The sequence below is a fragment of the Drosophila kikkawai genome, chromosome 3R (genome assembly GCF_030179895.1).
Source record: "Drosophila kikkawai strain 14028-0561.14 chromosome 3R, DkikHiC1v2, whole genome shotgun sequence".
Taxonomy (NCBI): Eukaryota; Metazoa; Arthropoda; class Insecta; order Diptera; family Drosophilidae; genus Drosophila; species Drosophila kikkawai.
In genome coordinates this window covers 15,879,777-15,901,290 of record NC_091731.1, presented here as the reverse complement: position 1 = coordinate 15,901,290, position 21,514 = coordinate 15,879,777, and the positions used below count along the sequence as shown (strand labels likewise).

Below are 21,514 nucleotides of genomic sequence, written 5' to 3'. Positions count from 1 at the left end.
TAGAATGGCAAAAATACGAAAATCTCAAAGGAGGCGATGAATCCAGAACCCCAAACCAGCAACCCCCACCACCATCCACCCCCCAGCTCTGTTTTTAGCGGCGTAGTGTGGTGAGTGGTAAGTACGGCGTTCGGCCTCGCATGCTCGATTTAGCGAAGGTTGCCGCTTTTGCTGGCGTGGTGGGATATAACGGATGTTGGAGACGGAGACTCGTTGGATGATGTTGGACAACGGCTGCAGCGGAGCGCGCGCAAATTCACGTAGTTTGAATCGGATTTCGGATTTGGACATGGGATGCGAGCAACAAAGCGAACGGATCAAACCAAGGTTGGCCTGGCATTTTCCAATGGCCTATTGTACATAGCAAGAGGCAATCAAAACGAGGAATACAGAGTATTATATAGGCAATCTGGAGGATTGTTCTTGGTATTCATATTAGTTTAGGTTAGTAGTATCTGTTATGTAGTGTTTAAGATTATTTAGAAATTGTAAATTTATAAAGTATTACTGATCGTTGATCTTTTTTGAAGATGCGATCAAAATTTAAGTCCATCGTTTTATGTATTATCTTCTCGTAAATCAACAAATATCTTATATGATTTAAAAATCTATACTATTTCGGTTGGTTCTCCAAAGATCGACTGGTGATCTCATTCAGGAATCATAGTTAAGAAGATTCTTCCCCAGAGATACTCAATGCTCCATCTGAGTTGATCTAAAAACTTGAGCTGTATCGCGATACCCACAATCTGCGTGTCCTTTCTTTAACGGTTCCATGGTTAATGCTTCTCTTTAAGGGCTGGTTGTCGCTTTAACCCATGTCCGCCCACGAGCGCCCATCCGTGACTATGACGCCGACTCCAGGACTGCCCGTACTCCCCCATACTCCCCCTATATTCCGGCTTTGCCTCGATACGGACGCCCACACACACAACAGCACTGACAACCCTCCGATGGCAGCCCCGTTCCCCCTTTATAACACCCTGAACTGTTTATAAAATAACCTTATTTTGTACATATACACGGGCCATTGATGTGTCTGTGTGTGTAAGCTCCATCAGCGCCCACGGGGTTGGGAGCTTCCTCTCCCAATCCTCCGTTTCCTATCTCGCTCTCTCTGCTTTTTCTGTCTCTCCTTGGGACTTTATGCCTGACATTATTATAATATTATATTCCTTATAATAATGGGTTGGCAGCACTGGCAGCCGAAAACCACCTACAGTCATATACCAACCAACACCACCCACCCAACCACCCACTCTACCACTCACCCCTCTCTCATCGAGTCGAGTTGGCGACCCTGCGCAGTAAAGTCGAGCCGGCTTTTCTCTATCGTACGACCCTCCACACTCCGATATCCCTCTTATACAAAACAACAAAAAAAGAAAAGCCAACCCAACCACCCACTGTGGATGGATATTCCTCCTCCTCGTGTTGGGTGTGGTGAGATATGCCGTGTGACGTATAAAAGCTAAAAACGTTGGCAAATATAATGAAATTGGGTGAAATGCCAAGCCACCCACCTACCGTACATATACCCCCCATTAACCCCCCCAAGTCCTGACATAATAAAGCCTACAGAACAGGACGACGAGGAATACGGTCTTGCTGGGTTATATGGGTGGATCGGTGGATTGATATGATGGTATGATGGTGGTGGTGCTGCGCTGTGCTGTCGGCTCTGGAGGTGGTGGTTTTGGGACATCCACATCCACTAGTATGTAAACCACTTTTCCAATTGCACGTACACCATCACTCCGAGGGCTGAGTAATACGGAGAAGAAGAGAGAAAGCATGCTTTCTACCCCCTCATGTTGGTGTTTTTGGCTATTGTTGTTGTTGGTTGTTGTTGTGTGGGTGGTTGGGCGGCTGTTGTCAGAGAGAACAGCAATGAGAGAAATGAAAATGGAAGATTGGACAGGCAAGAGGGCAGGACGAACAACAACAGTACATAGAGGAAAATTGTATATCAGAAGGTTCTTTTAAGAGATCTAACAGTTTTAAAAAAGTTACCAGAAAGGAGTTTTTAAATTTGACACCAAAAGCACGCTAAATGAAATGGTTAGCTAAGGTAAAATGGGTTATACATCCTGCCATTACAGATATTGAATTAATGCAGGTATCTCCCATTTTTTAACAGTGTTCTTGAGTGGGTGGTGGTGAATTGGAGTGAAACTCTATGGTGTGGTGTGCTGCTGCCTGCGTTGCTGCCACAGCACCTCTGCCGCTGTTCTGCTCACGATAACTTTAATTTGGCTTAATGGAAATTTTCGCTGGCGCTCTTGTTGGTCTGTTATCCTTAAGCAAACTCACGGATGCTGTGCTCCCATGTCTCTCTCTCTCTCTCTATTGTCCTCGTGCTCGTCCTCGTGGTCTTACCCATTCTCTGCCAGCTGCTGGCCGTGGTCCATGTCCGTGTCCATGTCCCTGTCCCTGTCCATGTCCGCGTGTTAAGTAGGTGACGCAACCGCAAATTTGCGGCTGGCGATTTAATAATGCTAATGGTGTGCGTGTGCCACAGTGCGTCGAGTGCGAGTGCATCGGTCTAGATGTAGTTGTTGCTTATGGAGCGTCTGTGAGTCACGTCATCATCATCGACATTGCCGTCGTCAACGTCATCGTTGGTCGAACCATTTACGTCGTCGCCAGCCGGTAATTCCCCGAACCCATACTCATACCCATAGCCATAGCCATAGCTATCCGCATCCCACCACGCCATGGCCATGCCCCCTTAGGTGGTGCAAACAAGTGCAAGTGATGCGCATTCATTGATAAGATTTCGTGCCACAACTCGCCGCTGCAAGCAGCTGTCTTTGTGTGTACTACGTGTGGGCATACATTAAGCCAAGTCAAGACCGCGCGTTGGCCATATAAGCTGCAACGCGAGAGTGAGCGTGAGCAAATCTTTCAATCGCAGATACAATATGGACACACCGGACTGACTAACTGACTGCTCTCTGTTGTGGTCAAAACAGCTGTTGTTTGGCACAAACCTGCAGTGTCATCAGCGATAAGCACGAGAGTTCTTGAGTCGCGCGACGACTACGATCCCACCTTCAAATCCCCAAACTAGCCAACTTAAGGTTTGTTGAACCCACAAACGCTTATACTCTTATCTTGGGCTATGGAACTTAACCCTCTGGCCGCCAATCGAATGTCATTAACAAGGGGGCTGGATTTTATAGAGGCTAATACGAGCTGTGTTGTATAGTAATTGATGGGGGGGATTGACTACTACTTCTACTACCGGTAATAGATATGGAAAATGTGCCATGATGCAGCACTTTGAGATAGCTCACTCTATAATTACTCTACACTTTAAGGGTATCAAATTGAATTGGAACTTATTTTTGAAAACTAAAAAGATTTAAGTTTAGATTTAAATGTAATGAATTGAGTTATTAACACATTAACACTCTAATTAATAGAGTTAAAGCTTGGTCTAAAAGATACAATACAAATTATCAAAGATACAGGTTCCATTTTATTCCATTTGATACATCACATCTCCTTTACTAAAAGGTGAATTTCTTGTGGGGACAAAAGTCGTGACTCGGAACCAAATTGCTCATTCGACGTGGTTGCCACCAATACCCTTCTTATTCTCTGTGTTCAGGCTTTTGTTTACGTTTTTAGAAAAAAAAAAAAACGAGAAAAATACGAGGCAACCTCCATCCTCTTCTGCCTTCCTTTTTTTTTATTTGATTATACATTCTTCATTGAGCAATTTGCGTTTTCGTGTTGCACTTGACCCAAGGAGCCGGCAACAAGTTAAGACCGAGGACCGAGAAGATGCGAGGGCAAATTAAGCGAGGCCAGCAGCATCCCAAGGATAATGGTATTAATGGAGCACAAGCACACACACACACACACAGACAGAAGCGGGGTTCCTGCCCCCCAAAGGCATTTATTTTATGGCAAGAGCAGACGCGTGTCCATGTGTGTGCGTACGTATCCTTCGCTCACATCCGCACACATGCAAATAACAGAGGCGGCTGGCTGCTGGCTGCAAGAGCAAAGCGTAACCAAAACCAAACCAACCAAGTCGCGATTTTCATTCATAAAATCGAAGAGCCAAGGAAAATGGGCAGCGAAGGAGGCTGCGCTGCCGCGCCGCTGCTACCAATAACTCAAAAGGCGCGCGCATTTCAGCGCACTTGTGTTAATGTATCTGAAAGTGAAATCACCAAAAGGCAGGCATACATATATCCGTGCCATGCCGGGTCCGGCGCCAACTTCAAACTATTATTTGCCAGGGCACGCGGCCAGCTCCTCTGCCTCTGCCACAGCCGACGTTGTTGTCGCTGTCGCTGCCTCTGCCTGCTCAATTAAGTGAATTAAGTCTCGTGCCGGAATTTGCACCACCCAAAAAAAAAAAACGAAAAACAAAAACCCCACTGCGAAGAGGAACAATAACAACAACAACAACAGTAGCGACACATAACCATAAAGAACAATTAAAAAAGCAGAACAAGAAAGGAATATAAAGATAAGGCACAAAGAAGCGCAAAAATACTGCAACGAATTGCAAATTCCCTTTCATTTGGGAATTGGTAAACGGTAAACAATGGAACAGGTACAGGAATATATTATTAAACTAGAGAAAGTTTATAAGAGGTTTTAAGAATAGGACTTCCTCTTGAGATTTTATGAAAATATCTTTTACACCACTTCAAGTTGTGTTTATTGTAGTCAAGTGTTTTGGGAGTTAAGTGGATATATGTTATCAAATATCTATTATTAAAGTTATAATAATTATTATTATATTAGTTCTAGTTTAGATAAGCTCTTAAAGTAATTGTAATATTCCGAAAACTGTAAATCTACATACAGAAATTTAGATTTCAAAGATCTCGCTTAAAAATCTTGATAAAACAAACTATTTAACTTTATTTATAAGAGTCTAAGGACCTTAGTATGTTGTAAAAGGAAGTTATATAATGATTTTAATGAAATTATACATTTCTATAAAATAAAGTAATATTTATAATTCTACAAGTATTAAACCAAGTTTAAACCTTATTCCACAATAATGAATATAGTTTCCCTAACTTCAATAGAGTACTTTCCACGGCTTTAGAGCTATTTTGGGGCTTACGAAATACCAAACAAACAGCCCGGTGAATTCTCCATGACCTGAACGCATTGTAAAACTTTTCTTTACTGTCGGAAGAACTAAGAAATTAATACAAACTGCTCCGCGCTGCCGCCAACGAAAGAGAAAACGTAAACAGAGCAGTGACGCTGGCGCTGACGCTGACGGCGACGCCAAAAAGTTTGTTGCTGTTTTTCTGCGGGGGCGCAAGATGTCGACGGGGGGAGGTCGGGTCGGGTCTGGACGGGTGACCAACGAGAGAGAGCAAGCAAGCGAGCTAACGAGCATGAGGGAGAGCCAAAAAAGAGCGTTTTGCATGTAATTAATTAAACGGCCCCAAAAGTCAGCTGTCTGCCGTCGCTACTACTGCTGCTGCGACGGCGACGGCTGTCCAATTGTTGCGTTGCATTAGACGCAGCGCAGCGGCTTAGCCGGCGACAGCGACGCGACTGCGATTGCGACGCCGACTACGACGCAGGCTGCGGCTATTTAGCATATTGTGCGAATGTGTGCCAATAGATGGCGCTGCATGATGCTCTCGCCCCGTCCCAAAGTGCGAGCGAGAAAGGCAGCGCTAGCCTAGACCGTTATTTTATGCACTGGGGGGAAAATCAATCAAGTGATTTTAACATTTATCAGTAAATATATAAACTAAAGGCATATATTTATGAAGGTAGCTAAGGCTTGGCTTGAGCCGTCGTAGGTATAGTGTCTACATTTAAGCTTCCTCAAAATTTAAAATTACTTTTAATAGTACAACTTAAAGCAGAAAACACTAAATTCCAAATCTCATTTCTCCCTGTGTTTTTTTGGGGACGGTGTAAGAAGGAGGTTAGCATGGGGGCACTGGCCAGCAGGCTGCACGTGCAACTTTTGCATTGTTTACATTGCACTGAATGGCAGCAGCCAGCATTGTTGTTGTTGTTGCCTCTGCTGCTGCACGTACCTTTGTTGTTATTCTTGTTGTTGATAACCTTCCCAACTCCGCTACTCGCATTAACCTCCCTCTAAGTTTGCATGTCATGGCAATGCCACGAAGCACCACACACCATACACTACCACCCCCAACCGCCCACACAAGGCGGCGGGCGGGCGCACTCGCCCACGCATTTTGCCAATAAGCTTGGCACAAACCACATGTTGAGGCTACGCGCATTTCGCAAGATGCCTGATGATGCTGCTGCAGGTGCGGGGCATGCCACCTGAGTGATTCACCAATTGGCACAACCCACAAAAGCCGCCTTATCAAAAGACTTGGAATGAACTGAACTTGCAGTAAGTTCAAGTCGCTGATAAGACGATTCTCGGTATTGGGATTTCTTGGTATTAATCTTTATCTCATCGATCCCAATTATATTTGCAATTATTTTGATTAGTGTTTCATAAAATAATATCGATAGATTTATGGCGTCACAGTCAATTATTTGTACGGTGATTTACATAGGATCAATCAAATCAATTCATAAGAACTAAGATACTAAAAGTTGAGAATGTTATATAACTCCTTTCTATATCAGAACCTAAGAATCTGAATCAAAGAACTTAAGATAGTAAGTTCAGAGATTTTGAAACCTAAGTCTCAATACTTGTCTAATTTCTTTTGATGATCATTTTAAAATTTGGTACTATAAGATATTTCAAGAATCTCTAATATATCTTTGAACCCTTAAAATTATTTATCTTTAACTTTTTTTCCCGATTTTTTTTGGATAAAACTGAACCCGAGAAAAATTCAACTTAAAAAGCAAAAGAACAATAGAACTATAGATTTTCAACTGTTAAGACCTATGTAAATATACTTCAGCTCCTAAAATGTCCTAGTCTTCCAACCAAAACTATAAATATTATAACCTATTTCGGTTTCCCTTTGGAAGATCCACCCATTACAACTATAGATACCTCTCCTTATAGAGGACTGTCGGGACTCACCTCAGTGCACATTTTCGGCTGGGCCGTTCTCAGTTTCACAACGTTTTAGTATCCAAAAAGATATGGATGAACGAATAAAAAAATGTTTCGCGTTGGAGTTTTGTATGTTCAGGATCGGATCCCGCTTATATCAGGACGGAGATCCCTGTCAGTCAGTCACTGGGCGTGGATGTGGACGCGGGCGGATCAGAGGGCGGCCAGCAGGTGTCCCGAAGGAAAGCGGGACGAGCAGGCATAGGAGCGGCCCAAAGCGGCATCACAGCACTGGGATGACATACTGGCACTGCAATCTGTTTGTTGTTGTGGTTCACTTTCTGGTGCTAAGCCAGATTTATAAAATATATTTTTATAATTTTGAATTGGGTATTTTTCGCACTCAGCACTTTTCCGGGAACGAGAGCGGGCAACTGGAATTTTGATAACTTTGAATTACGCGCGCTGGCGTTTACGTCGTTTTCGAATTGTATCTGACGGAGCGGCCTGGCGACGTGGACCTCGCTACGCCGTGTTAAAATCACAAATAAAACGCTCGGCGCTCAAGAAGCAGGCAGCAGGCTGCCAAACGAAACGCCACACAGTCGCACACACTCACTCACCGCCGCGCGAGTAAATGCACCCCTGTACGAGCCACGGGCCGGAGCGAGGGCGAGAGCGAGAGGCAGATGTGTGCTGTCTCGCTCTCGCGACGCGCACTTATGTAAAAAGCATTGAAACTGAACGAGTTTCTGGGCGCACAGCGGACTGAGAGGGAGCGGAAGGGAGAGAGAGAGAGCGAGAGCAGCACACACAATGCCAGCGGCATTGCCAGCTGTGTGCGAGGCGAGTCAGTCGGCGTTGCCAGCTGCGAGTTTCAGCCCCAGCAACGGAAGGCAAGGCAGAAATCCCAACAACGAAATAACGAACTACGAGGCGAAACGTTGTGCAAACCAAAAGCAAACCGAACCAAAACCAGGCGCCTTAGCCCGCCGGTTTGGATCGGTTCGATTGTGGGAGCGGGTATTCAAAAGATACCCAAGCAACCAACCAACCGTCGCAGGGTTGCCAGAGTGTGGCGTACGACTTAAAAGATATTTTGGATAACCAGCACTTGGTTTTTGAAAAGTAGTTGGAATTGTTTTGATAGAGAGGGATACATTTTTGGAGGGAATGACCAGAAAGCAATGTCCTCAATTTTTTGGAATAAAATGTATACTTATATAATATTTTACTCCATTTATGTATACGTTAAAATGTATTATATTAAAACTTTTTTAATAAGTAATAGGGGGTATTGATTTGTGTTGATATTAATCCTAATAATAACAATAATTTATCATATAAAATTAAATAAGCAAAAAGCTATGACTAACCCATACTCATTTGTATAAGAAGGTTAATCTTAATATCTGAAATAATATTATATTATATTATATTATGTTAACTCGAAATTATAAAGAAGTTAAGCATTATTTTATAAAAATTCGAATGAAAGCTTAAATTTATATGCAATATAGATATATTCTCTCATTACAATATCTATCAAGTATCAAAGAGCAAAATATCTGTTACAATTATAGATTTAACTTTCCCATATGGCAAACATCGAAATTTAAAATAATAATTTATATTAAACAAAGAAAAAACATAACCCCACGATCAACTCAGTTAACTTTCCCATATTAGTCAGATTAGTAATCCCCTCGATTGCCGACATATGGCAACGCCGTGGCGGACAAATGCTGACTAACAGTCTACACCAATACCAGCGAGCGAGTATCTCGTGTATCTGTGTGCGCTTGTCAGTTGGGATTTCGCTTCGTTTCGTTTCGAATCGTATCGCATCGTTCGTTTTCGTTTCGTTTCGTTTATATAAAGGTACATTTCCACACGCTGCATATAGAGATATATATGTACGTGTGTGTGTGTGTATGTGTGTGGTATGCGGCGAAGACTAAAACTGAACCCGAGTGCCTGCTGCCGCCGCTCTCTCTCCTCTCCCTCTCCCATTCTCTTTCGGTGCCTGGTGCTTTGTTGGAACATTTTTGTTTATTTCAGCGCTGCGCTCGTCGTATCTGTATCTCAGATGTTGGCTGACTGGTTCGCTTCGCACACTCGCCGTCGCCGTTGCCGTCGTATCTGTATCTGCCAGGTACTTTTTGCTTTCGAGCTCATGGCTCGTACCCGTACCGCTGTCGCTCTAGCTGTAGCTGCTGCTGTTGGCTCTGTTGTTGCTTTTGCTCTGTGCTATTTTATACCGCCAAGATTGCTGCTGCTGCTGTGCGAATTTCGCCTTGAAACATTATTATTTTTGTTGCCTCGCTATTCGCTCGCTTATCTCTCTTATTTGGCCCAAAAAGCGAACAGCAAGCAGCGCGCCAAATTCTAATTTGCCAGATTTTCGAAGGTCAGTCGGTGGCAGCGCAGGAACAGGAACCGTAACAACAGTCCGTCGCAGGCTGCGGACCAGCGCTGACTGATTGTTTTCAAGTTTGGCCGAGGCGCGCTTGGCTTGGCTTGGCTCGGGAATGGAATGGCAATGGCACCAAACCGAAACAGAAACCCCCAATCGCCAATCCCCCAACCCCATTCCCAACTACAACAAAAACAATCTACAGCCGAAACCAAAGTCCCCAACAAATTTTGCGCCGTGCCGCATATTTTGCCGTATCCTGGCGTAGATGTAGCTGCTGCCTCGGCCGCCGCTTCCGTCGCTGCCGCCTCTGTCGCTGATGTCATTACTTCATTTGCGAGAAATGAGCTTTATATTTTTTTATTCCCAATCGAACGGGGTACAAAGGTAGTCCCTAGTTCCGTTCCAGCTGATGACACAGACATGCAACTGGTCGGAGTGCTATCGATAGCTCTTTTTCTTGTTATCGGTGCTGTCTTGAAGGCTTTTTTAATGAAGGATTAATGACTGAATCAGGGTATTTTTATATAAACTGTGGAGTACACCTTGGCAGGGAATTTTCTGTTATATTAACTAATTAATAGAGATTATGATCCTTCAGAGAAAGGTTTGTATATCAAAAATTCCAAAGGATTACTAGTTTTAAACCTTCCTGTGTATGCATGAACAAGCAACTATGTTTTAAGGTTAACAAAAACTTGTGTAGTAGTTTCTTTAGTTTTCAATTTCAACAAATGGTTGGTTGTCTTGATCCTGTGGATCAGTTATACCAGCTTTTAATTATTTTGAAACTCAGAATACCAATTTGCGATACCAATTTGCGATCAGATGTCGAGAGAAATAAAATGTGATCGTAACCAAATATTCCTTTATTTAGAATACTCTTGTTTTCTTCGATCAACTACTGATCGATCATCGCAAAATTACATAATTGGGAATGCAGAAATGGAACAAACAACCCCTGTTTCCATTGATTCCGTTCCGTTTCCCCATTCCCTGAGTAATCCCGGCGTCGAGAGTTCCGTTTTCCGTGCTCCACAATGATGGTTGTTTAGTTTAATTCGTGACGCGATGCAGAGCAGCAAATAAATCAAAACAACAGCATCGGCGGCGGCGGTGGTGGTGATAAAAAAATCGCTTTTCACGTGAGAGTAAAAGCTTCGAATGCTGCGCTGCCTGCGTCGCTGCTGCTGCGTCGCATTGCTGCTCGGCGATTTGAATATGTTATGATGTTGATGATGTTGTTGCTGCTGCATGCTGACGCTGCTGCTGCCCCTTGCGTCGCCAACTGGTTTTATTTGATTCTCTGTTTCTATTGCGTCTACTTCCGAGTTCAATGCAAGCAACGCGACGCGCCGCGGCGCAGTCAGCAGCGGCAGCGGCGTTGCGCAACCGCCCACACGCGCTACGCCTGCCGTTAGCTTTTGCAAATGTGTGTGTGTGTGTGTGTTTGCGAGGCTGCGTCGTGCAAATATTTTGCCAGCATTCGCTATTCACACACATGTACGACCCAGAGGCTGCGCCACCCCCGGCTGAGTGCCACCAAACCTTGCCCGTCTCACCACCCACCACCCCTCGAATTCCCAAAACGTGTCCGCTTTTTGCCGGCACGGCACTTACTCACTGGCAACTCGCAAAACAACACACATGTTGCTTCGGTTTAGATTTAGACGAGTTTTGAATGCTGCTAAATAAATGGTTGAATGCCGCAGGAGGAGGACACCTTTGTGCTGCCACCAGCAACATCTACATGCATGCATACATAGATACTACACCTGCAACATCTACGGCGGCAACAATAGCTTGGCGATCGTGTTGCAAAAACAGGTGGCTGCTTTGCATAGTCTTGCATCCGCAGTTGAATGTTTGGCTGCCATTGCCTGGCTAACTCCAAAACATGGTCAACTGGGAAGCTGATGTTATAGCCACAAAAATTTGGAGAATTATTTACAGGATTATGGGGAATTATAGACAGATTAATATATACATACATATGTATGTATATGTAAATATAGATAGATAGATAGATAGATATATAGGTTAGATGTAGTATTTTATCGATATAAAAATGTCATTGCCTAAATTGTGTTACCTTCATTAAAAGTAGGTCTGACCTTATCTTGGCCAAAATTTGGCAAACTTTAGCTGATAATAAACAGCAATTATGATTGCCTCAACTACTTAAATCACCTTTAAAGACGTTAGTTAGTATTGCTTTAACCATTATTAACTAGCAAGTGGTTGAAACTTCAATTAGACACGAACCTCTGCCTATTTGCACTTAACATTTAAGATATATTATTCTCAAAGCTTGGCTTAATTTATGTCCAAAGCTATAAGAAAAGTTAAGTTACACTAGTATATTTAGTTAATATGATATATGTAGATATTTATGGGTTCAGATTTTCCCACTCCTATTGTTCCAATTTCCTCGCTATAAACTGTTGCTTACATTTTAATTATTCCCTTACCATTCAGAATTTTCTTAAAGGATTCATTACCTAATTACTCCTTGCATCATGCAGCCGTTCATATGGGTCTGTCGCCATGCAATGCAGTCGCACATTAAAAAAAGGAAAACAAAATAAAAGCCAGCCGAGCATGCTGCGTTCAGTAATCGAATCAATTCCATGCCAATTATACAATCTGTCACCAGGAGTGGGAGGCAGGAATAGGAACAGGAGCTGGGGGGCAGGATCAGGACCAACGACCCTGACCGATACCGATTGCATCGGACGTGGACTTGCTGATAAGAAAGCATTCGGACAGGAAGCAGTCGCGGAACAATAACATGCCACAGCGAGTTGCAGACAACTAACCTTCACTGAGGAAAAAATGAATCAAGGCCTAGGATTAGGAAATTAGGAAAGAGTGGAGTTTAATTATTTATTTAAAATGTTTTTTAAATGATTAAAGTAAGCCATAAATCAATCAATCCTACAACTGAAAACAATTTATAAAATAATAGTTTTTTTTTTTAGAATCATTAAGAAATGATTATTAAACAAAATTTAAAATCAAAAATGATCTAAAAATACCAAGTCAGAACTAACCAAGATGTGAAGATATTGCGGAGCAAGGATATTGAAGTAAAAGAAAAACTAGATTTATAGAGTAGTTTAAATACGGAATAAGGCTACTAGGTTACAAAAATTTCATTGTTTTATTTCCTAAGTTCTTTAGATCTTACATCTTTTCCCATCGTGTTAAGACGTCCTGCATTTGAAACTAAAGAAAAGAAAACATGTCTGCACTTGTTCGCTCGCCTGCTCGCGGTACCTATCGTCATCGTCATCGGACGATCCGAGCCATTCATTTCCGCTTTGGCCCGAGTTTTGTTATTGCTTCGCAGCAGGAACAACAGCAACAATAGTAACAACGAACGGCGCTGTTTGCCACAAAAGCGCCCATTCGGAACCGCCGAGCGAAGCGAGAAACTATTGCACCTGATTGCCTTGAAAAGCGGGCAAAAGCAAAGTCGTAGCGAATAAACAAAATATCAACCTGAAAAAGATCAGTTCGTGGAGAAAGAGAGAGAGAATGAGAAAGAGAGACCAAAAAGAGAGTTCTTCTCATTCACTTCCTGCTCTTCCTCTTGCCAACTACAAAACTCAGCTGACGACAAGTTTTCGAAACTCAATTGCTGCTAATGTTGTTGTTGTTGTTTTGCTGGGGCTGCTGCCGCTGGCTGAAAATTGCAGAGAAATTCCTTTGGCTTAATTAGCCTCTTTCGTTCGGGGCGAAAATATTTTCAAATGAGAAACGCACAGAAACGACCGCCAAGAAAGCGGCACAACAGCAATAACAACAAGGGGATAAGCAAAAAGAGAAAGAGAGAGAGAGAGAGAGAGCAAGGCGAGTGATAGAGGAAGAGTGTGTGTGTGGAACGGCAGAGCAAAAACAACTCTGAGCTCAGAGCACAAATGAAACCAGTTTAGTTCATTTCGTTTCGTTTCGTTCATTAATTCAAAATTTCCATTTGAAACTTTTTTCCCTCTTCTGCTGCTTCTTCTTCTGCTGCTTTATTTTGTGTGTGCAGAGCGCTCTTCTCTGTTGTGCTGTCCGTTGCTCATCCCCGATTCCCAACAGCACCACCTCCCCACAACCGCCCACCACCCGTCCCGCAGCCCAACGTCATCGTCATAATCAGAGTTTTAACATTTTATGTACAGTGCGAGCACAGGCAACACTCGCAAAGAGCTCCCATGCAATACTACTGTTTCGATTTGGTTTATGAACTTGTGAAAATAAATTAAAATATTAATAGAGGCATTTCGGAATTTATGGTATCTACATTTTTTAATCTTTTTCAGATTTATAGATTCCTGAATCATTTAAGTTCTATAATCTAAAATCCGGATATTGGAACCTAGACTGAAAAATGTGTAATAGTAATACATCGATTTTTGGTCTTCAAAATAAACATTTATTTTATTTATTTTAATATCAATTGAAATTTGAAATTAAAACATAGATTTAATTAACTAAAATTATTTCAATGATGAAAAAAAGTGTGATAAGAAACTAAACTTTTAAAATTAGGTTTTTAAAAAAGAAACAAAGATACGAATTATACTATTATAATTATTTCTTTCGGAAACAGTGAAACCCTTCCAGTTTCCACTGTATTTATACACTCCCCCACACACACGCCGCATACTTACATAGGATAAGAGAAGCAAAAAGAGAGATAGGGAGCGAGGGCCGACGACCAAAGCTCGTTTTCGTTTCGTTGCCGACGAAGTTCGTTCGTTGTTCGTTCTCTCCCACAATCGCAGTGCTTGACTCACACCGCTCGCCGACCGCCTGCTATATACACATAACCTACAAAAATATATAGCTACAGCCTGTACATATCTGTAGGTTTGTATGTGCCGCTCTGCGATATTTGTGCGGCGCATCGTGTGCGCTGTCAGAGGCAAATGGCTTGATGGCCGTATACTCGGTGTAAGGGCGGGGGCGGTGGCGGGAGCGGAAAGGTGCGGAGGGAGCGGGTAGCGGGCATTGCAGGCTGGTTGGCAGACAGGCGGCATAACATCAGCAGAGGCAGAGCAGCAACACAAGTGCACAGGGTTGCCAGGCCAGGCGTTTGGCTATACGAAACGGCATTGAACCCGGGGTCTCATGGAGCCCAGATTGCGGGTATTTTATAATGAGTTACTGGGAACTATAAATGCGATTTTGATATGTCTTATACTTTATAATGTGAACTCGAAAATTTAGAAACTAAAATATAAAAGAAGTTGATCTAGAGACAGTTCTGTAAAAATGTATTAAATTACATTGGTGGTATTATTTATAAGGAATTCGAAGTTTTAATGTAAAATATACAAACATAGTTTTAATACAATCTATAAATGACGTATGTATCTTTTAGATGAATTTTAATTTAATCATTGTTTTTTTATAGAGGTTTATTATTTTATTATTATTATTACAAATTCACAGATTATCATACTTTTTAAAATATTTATATTGTTATGGTATTCCCTATATCAACCAGGGATCAGAGTTTACCAATATATTTCCTCTGCCTCTTCTGCAACGCTGGCAACCCTAGCTGACGTAGTATCGGGTTTTATATGTACATGCGCTGACGCTGTCACGGCCTCTGCCCGCTTCCCTTCCTTTTTCCTCCCTCGTTCATCCGTTGTTGCCTTCTCTCAGTCCCCCCCACCCCTGCCGCTGCTTCATCCACTCATTCTCGTTTCGTTTCGTTCGTCCGTCGACTATGGGACTGAACGGCGAACCAACCGACAAACCGACCGACTGTCGTTCGCCTCGGCGCGTCGTCGTATGTGGGAACGAAATAATACCTATAAAAAAATTCTTTTTCCCTCGGTTTTTTGCCCCTGCTTGTGCTGTGCTGCTGCTGCTTCTTCCCCAGCTCCCGGCTCTGGGCACAGCGACAACGAAAAAGAGAAAGACTTGTGGGTAGAAAACCAACAAAGTACGACTATAAAGTACGACAACGACGTCGGCGAGGGGTTACGAAACGAAGGGGGCTGTGGGGGCGGAGGCGAACAGAAAAAATTTAAGATGCTTTTGCCGAGCTGAAGCGAAAACTAAGATCTGTTTGCAACCAGGAGAGCGCGGCTCTGTAGAAACATGTTGAAATGAAATTGCTGAACGGCGAGGCGAGTTGAGTTGAGTGTCAGGATGGAAGGAAAGAAAGAAAGAGGCCCCAGCGTAATGGGTCTCTGCTGCAGTCGCTGCCGCTGCCTCGGTCGCTGCCACCGGCGCTGCTGCTGCGGGGGTGGGCAAATGTTTGGGCAGCATTTTTGTATTAAAATTTGATGCGAGTGTGTGGCGACGGAGGCGGCTGGGTTTTGGTGTTTTTTTTTTTTTTTTTTTTTTTTGCTGGTTGTCGCCGTCGCATCCGAGAAACTTTGAACATGTTCGGTGCGCTGGTGGCCGTTGTTGTTGTTATTGTCGCCTGTGCTAGTTACTCGAAATATCAGCAGAAAAAGGAGGAGGTTCACCCGATTTGACCGAAGCCATAAATACCCTTGCGTGCGGTACACAAAGATTCCATTTTGGTGGACACTATGCAGGATCTGTTAAAAGTCCTATGGAACTGAAGGTGTTAGACTTACGGATCCTGATTAAAATATCTTTATAAATGGAATTTTGTAATCTCGAAATATTATATACAAGCAATATTAACAAAATGTTGAAGAAATTTCAATGGTATAAAACTTAAATAAAATATCTATAAGTTTCACCTCCTTTGATTGTTCCTTTCCCTAGCTATCAGTTAAAACATTTAACTTAAGGGTAACAAATGTCAAGAATGTTTGATGTCACTGAATGTCTCCTAAATTAATTAAATTATTTCATCATAATCTAACTACAGTTTAGCTTTAAGTTAAATTTAACCCAAACTTTAAGTAAAAATTGATTTAGATGATGATACTCCAATGATTTTTTACATTTTAAAGATGCATCCCTTAAGATTAGTTTCAAAATAGTACACAAAATACAACAAATATGATCGTAAAAGATTTAGAGTGTAGCTGTTAAACTTTTTATTAAAATTTAAGTTACAGTTTTAATCATAACTATAAAACGCTTGTAGTTTTCCAAACCTCTTTCTGAAATTTATTCTGCGAAATCCCATTGTTAAGGTAAGGTCCCCGTTAAACATTAATTGAACTGTTCAACAGTTTTATAGATGATAATAATACTATCATGTATTCCATCAGTTAATAAATATAGATCTATTGTCGCTTAGCAAACCTCTGGTTAAAGTTTAATCTGCGAATGCACAGGGTTAGGGTAAATAGCGCTGCAGGTTTTTGGCAAATTTCAGTGGGGCTATGTGGCCATGTGGATGTCGAGATGTGAATGTGGAACGCCGAGTCGAAACAGAGCGAACGGAATGGGTGCGATGCCAGCCAGGGACGGGACCAGAGATGGGGGAACGGAGACAGACACGGAGATGTTGGATGCTGATGCCGATGCCGATGAAGACGCAGATTCAGATTCGGGCCCCAAGACTAAAGCGACCAGCTGTTGGCCTTGTGCTCGGCGCGGCGTTGCTGGCTGGCTGGCATTATTTTTGGAGACTCGAATCTCGCTCTCTCCGCTGCCTCGCCTTCGTGGATGTGGACTGGATGATGACTCGATGCGATTGAGTAAAACTTATCCAAACAACAACAAAGGCATTAATAATGTTTGTGTTCGGCGGCGCTGGCTATTTTTGCCCGATCGACCGACCGCTCATTCGGTTGGAATTGCGACTGTTGAAATAATCGTGGACTTCTTCCCCTTTGGGGCCACAACAGCGCACCACCATTGATGATAACTAAGATCAGGTGCAGCCGCAGTCAGGAATCAGGTATTGAGTTGGCCTGCAATGGCTAATAGTGGGGTTTCCCATTGCATGATTGGGCGCTGGAATCGTTTCTTTTATTAGTATAAGCGTTCTTTCGCTTTGGTTTTTGGGTCATCACGAAAATAGATCGTTATGCGAAGTATCTCTATATTGAAGGGAGTGCAATGAAGTAAATTCGGACGTATCTGTATTACTAAGCTTATTTTTTGAGATGTTTTTTTAAGTACAAACTAAACTCTATATGAAATAGGTATTATGCTCTTTAAATGCTAAGATTTCTGGCTTAAAAATTACAATTTAATAACGAATTTTGGTGGATCAAGAGGCAGGGATGTAAGGTAAGAACGTATTATTAAGGATGGATTTGAGTAATATCAAAGCAAATTGTATATAACATATTTTTAAAAATAAAACCGAATCACCTTCAGAGGTGCTTCTAAATTTAATACTATATACTAAACTGTTGAATATAAAGACTTTATACTTTTTGGTATACCAAATAGTTACACCTGAGAGTAGCAAAAACCGCTCTTACGGTTTTCACGTTTAAAGTGAACATTAAAGCAATAATTTAAGATCCCTGTGAATACAGCATATATGATCTGTGTTAGTTTCGTAAAAAAGGTGGGGTCCTTAAGTCCCTCCTCGCATTCAGTTTGTTCTACGAATGCTACGAGTCTGTTTATTGGCTCGTTTTCATTGCCACTCTTCTAATGCCAGTTTCAATTTCCGAAAGCTCGCATTGCAGCCACCCACCTAGCCGGATTCTCGTCTCCTTGTTTTCCCCGCCAGTCCACCTCCTGGCAACCAACTAGTCAGCGCTCTTTCATTCTTCCCTCCATTCCGTATTTCACTAGCCCTTGCCAATTCCCATTGCCCGTCCGAGAGTTGTCCCAGTCGGATTAGAGTTTTGGCCAGGGCCAAAAGCTGGTTACGTTTAGTTCAGTTCCCATCGGTGCCCAGAAGGGGGGGGAGTGACGAAAGAGTACGCTTAGAGCATCGATGCAACTCCACTTTTATGATTTATACACTGGAAAGTTTAACATGTTTGAAGTGTTTTTAAATATGATTGTGTTTTATGGGAATATTCTGAAAAGGTAATAGTATACTAGTTTTCTGTTGATTTGAAATCATTTAAAAAAGTTCCCAAAAATATGTTACAACTATTTAGACCTTTCAATTAAAGAATTTTCGCCAAGTCCTAATTTCAATAAGTTTTTAATGCCTATCTATACATCCTTTTTTCGAGTGTACTTGGGACTGGAAAATAGAGACCGGGCCTGTGGGGAGGCTCCATTGCAGCTCCACGACCGCGCCACTCGAAGGAAGAAATGCGATTGCCGATTGAGGTTATAATGGATTTCGACAGTCCGAGAGTTGCACTCCGGCCGCGGCGTCAGCGTCAACGTCGGCAGCGCCGTTGACGTCGCAGTTGCAGCGCAGCACTTTGTTGGCTGTTTCTGCAACGTTTAATAGTTTAATTTGCCGCTGCCACGGATGCTGGGGATGCTGCCACTTCTGCGGTTGTTGTTCCTTGTTCCTTGCTTTTTGCTGTTTAATCTTTTCCTTTCTGGTGCGCTTATGGCATGCAACATGCTGCTGGCTTTGAAGTTCTTCGCCGACTGTTCGAGGCGACTTCAAACAAGTTCGAATTCGCGGCTATGCAAGGTGCAGGCAGAGCGGCGCTTTGGGATTTGCATATATGCAAAGCACTTGGCACAGCGCTGCCAAAAATTTGGAGACCGAGAACTGAGACTCACATGTTGCATATTCGGTTCCGCCTTTAATTTATGCCGATTGTGCTCGCTCGCCGTCTCACTCTGGACTTCAGTCCAGTCCATCTGGCATCTCGTTCCTTCGCCGGCGACTCGCCGTGGCCTCCGAGCAGCTCTGCGTTTACAGTTAAAGCTATCAATGTCATCGCTTGACAGACAGGCGGACAGGTAGCGCCACTCACACAACAACACACACTCGCACACTCGCCTAAACTACAGTGCTCGCTCGACAAATAGAGTCTTTTATCCTAAAAATTAATTTAATAAGGAAAGTAATAAACTCATAATAATTGAAAAAGCTAGACAAAAATAAATTTAGAATAGGAAATAAATATATACATTTAGGATGAAAAAACGATGACTAATTTGTGAATATCACTAAAGGATGGATCAACAAATACCATAAGATACTTCTTCAGATGCAAAACATACGGCTTAAAAAGGTTTCAATATATTTGCAGCTTCACCGAACTCAAATTCAGACACCGACCTTCGCATTGAAGAAGTTTGTTTTTTGTGCAAATTTCAAAGCACTTGAACCCGGTCCAAAGAGCTTCTAATTTGCGAGCGACCACTGTGTGCGGGTTTATCTGTCTATCTCAATGGCCAAAGGGGGCTTTGCGGGGCAGGAAGTTGAAGGTCGTTCGTTCTCCCCCTGTCACACTCACACCAACACACACTCTCGGTCGTACGTACACTCTCATATTTATTTATTACTTTTTATGTTGTTTTAATGACGCTGCCGCCGACGACGTCTGCTCTACTTCATCTGTTTCTCTGCCGGCGTCGCTGCCGATGCGGTGCTGCTTCCAATCTCTGCCTTCTCCTTCGGAACCAACTATTGGCATCTCTGTCGCTCGCCCGCGATTATTTTCGGGTTATTAAACCGCAAAACAACTCGGCCGGCAGGCAACAACAACAACAACAGCAACAACCCCCGTACGACAGCCACTTGCAGTTTTTGAATTGCTGATTAATTTTATTGCTTGTTGTAATGATAAATTCGTTTTTTTTTCGGTTTCTGTTTTGATTACTTGCTTCGCCGCGCTACACGTGACTCTTGGCTCTGCCGCAGCGCTGCTCTTAGTCGCTGCCTCGGCCTTTGCTCTGCCTCTGCCGTCTATAATTTATTAATTGTGCTCAGAACGTGAAGCGCTGTCGTTGTCGCCGTCGTCGTCGTCGCCTTTTTTGTTTTGATACGCCACTTCGTGCTGGCAAAGGGTTGGAGAGTGGAGAATGGAGATGGAGAGTGAACAAGTTGTTGTTACTTTTATTGCAACTCCTTATAGAGAGGCCCAACACAAACACAAGCACACACAGCATGTGCACGTCACCGACTTTCTGGATATGTCACCCCTCCGCCTAGTGGGTGGGGAAGCGGGTGATGCAAGAGTAGAGCAGGAGGCGGCTGCATGTGTTGAGCCCCGTGACAGACAGAGATGCAGATATATCTTATTAGATATTAACATTAAGAGCTTTAATTAATTCGACTCGTTATCACTTGTTAACAACATTCAAGGATCAATTGAAAAATGTTTTGCAATATAGAGAAATCAAAGAAGATTATCTAAATCTCGGAAATAGAAAGTTAGTTCACTACACCCTCTGGTATTTCTAGGGATTCCCCATTAGTCACCCCCATAATTATGCATTCTTTCCCTTTGTTTCGTAATTGGAATCGCACTTTCGCTCTCACGCGGTCCCACTTTCATTCATTCCGATTCCAATTCCAAAACGATTGTCATTTATTAGGGGCGATCATTACGTAGACATTTGTGTGTTTGACAATTTCAATGGGTTTTCTCACGCTAAGGCAGCGCAGTCGGCGTCGTTGTCGGCGCCGCTTTGTCTTTTATTCCACACACACTCATTCATTCATTCATTCAATTTTCATGCCCGCTGATTGTTTATTTGCTTCCGTCTGCCTCTCAACTCTGCCTTGTTTTTTTTTTATATTTATTTAGCTAATAATATAAGTCAAATCGAAATTATTTATGACACCCGGCACATCGACTGTGAGTCCGATTCGGAATTCGAATTCGACCCTACCCCAACCCAACCCAGCTGTTCGGTGGGGCTTTGTTTTGATCGTTATGTAAATGGCGACGGCGAGATGATTTTTATTGTTTTTATATTGCCATGGAATAATCGCCGGCGTGGGTTGATTTTTTGATAGTGAAATGTATCGCGTGCGCCGCCGGTGTTTGTGTGTGACGGACTCGTAGTAAATATTTGATTTTGCCTCTTAAAAAGTGCTCAATGAATGTCCCACAGAACCACAAACAGCTGATCTAATCGCAAATTTTGTTAACTGTAGGCATTTTCATTTTGTATTTTATATTATTGTATTAAAATCTCGGTAAATGTTTTTTATACTTCCACAACTTTGTAATTTTTTAGACCTTAAATAATTATTTTCATATTATAATGACAGAAAGAATTATGCAAGTTTTTAAACTTTAATTGACTTTTAATTTATCCGTACGTCT

General features: G+C 42.5%; 1 protein-coding gene across 2 annotated transcripts in view; it reads right to left on the bottom strand.

Moving 5' to 3' along the window:
- The window catches only part of tara (taranis), a 37,865-nt gene that overhangs the window by 12,159 nt on the left and 4,192 nt on the right, over positions 1-21,514 (bottom strand). The window contains exon 1 of one of the 2 annotated variants that reach the window (XM_017180324.3): positions 7,025-7,559. The exons of the other annotated variant lie outside the window; for it this stretch is intronic. Within the exon in view, the coding sequence (XP_017035813.1) occupies positions 7,025-7,036 (12 nt within the window). The 5' untranslated portion in view covers positions 7,037-7,559. Of the gene's footprint in view, positions 1-7,024; positions 7,560-21,514 lie in introns of those variants that run through there. 2 annotated transcript variants of the gene reach the window in all.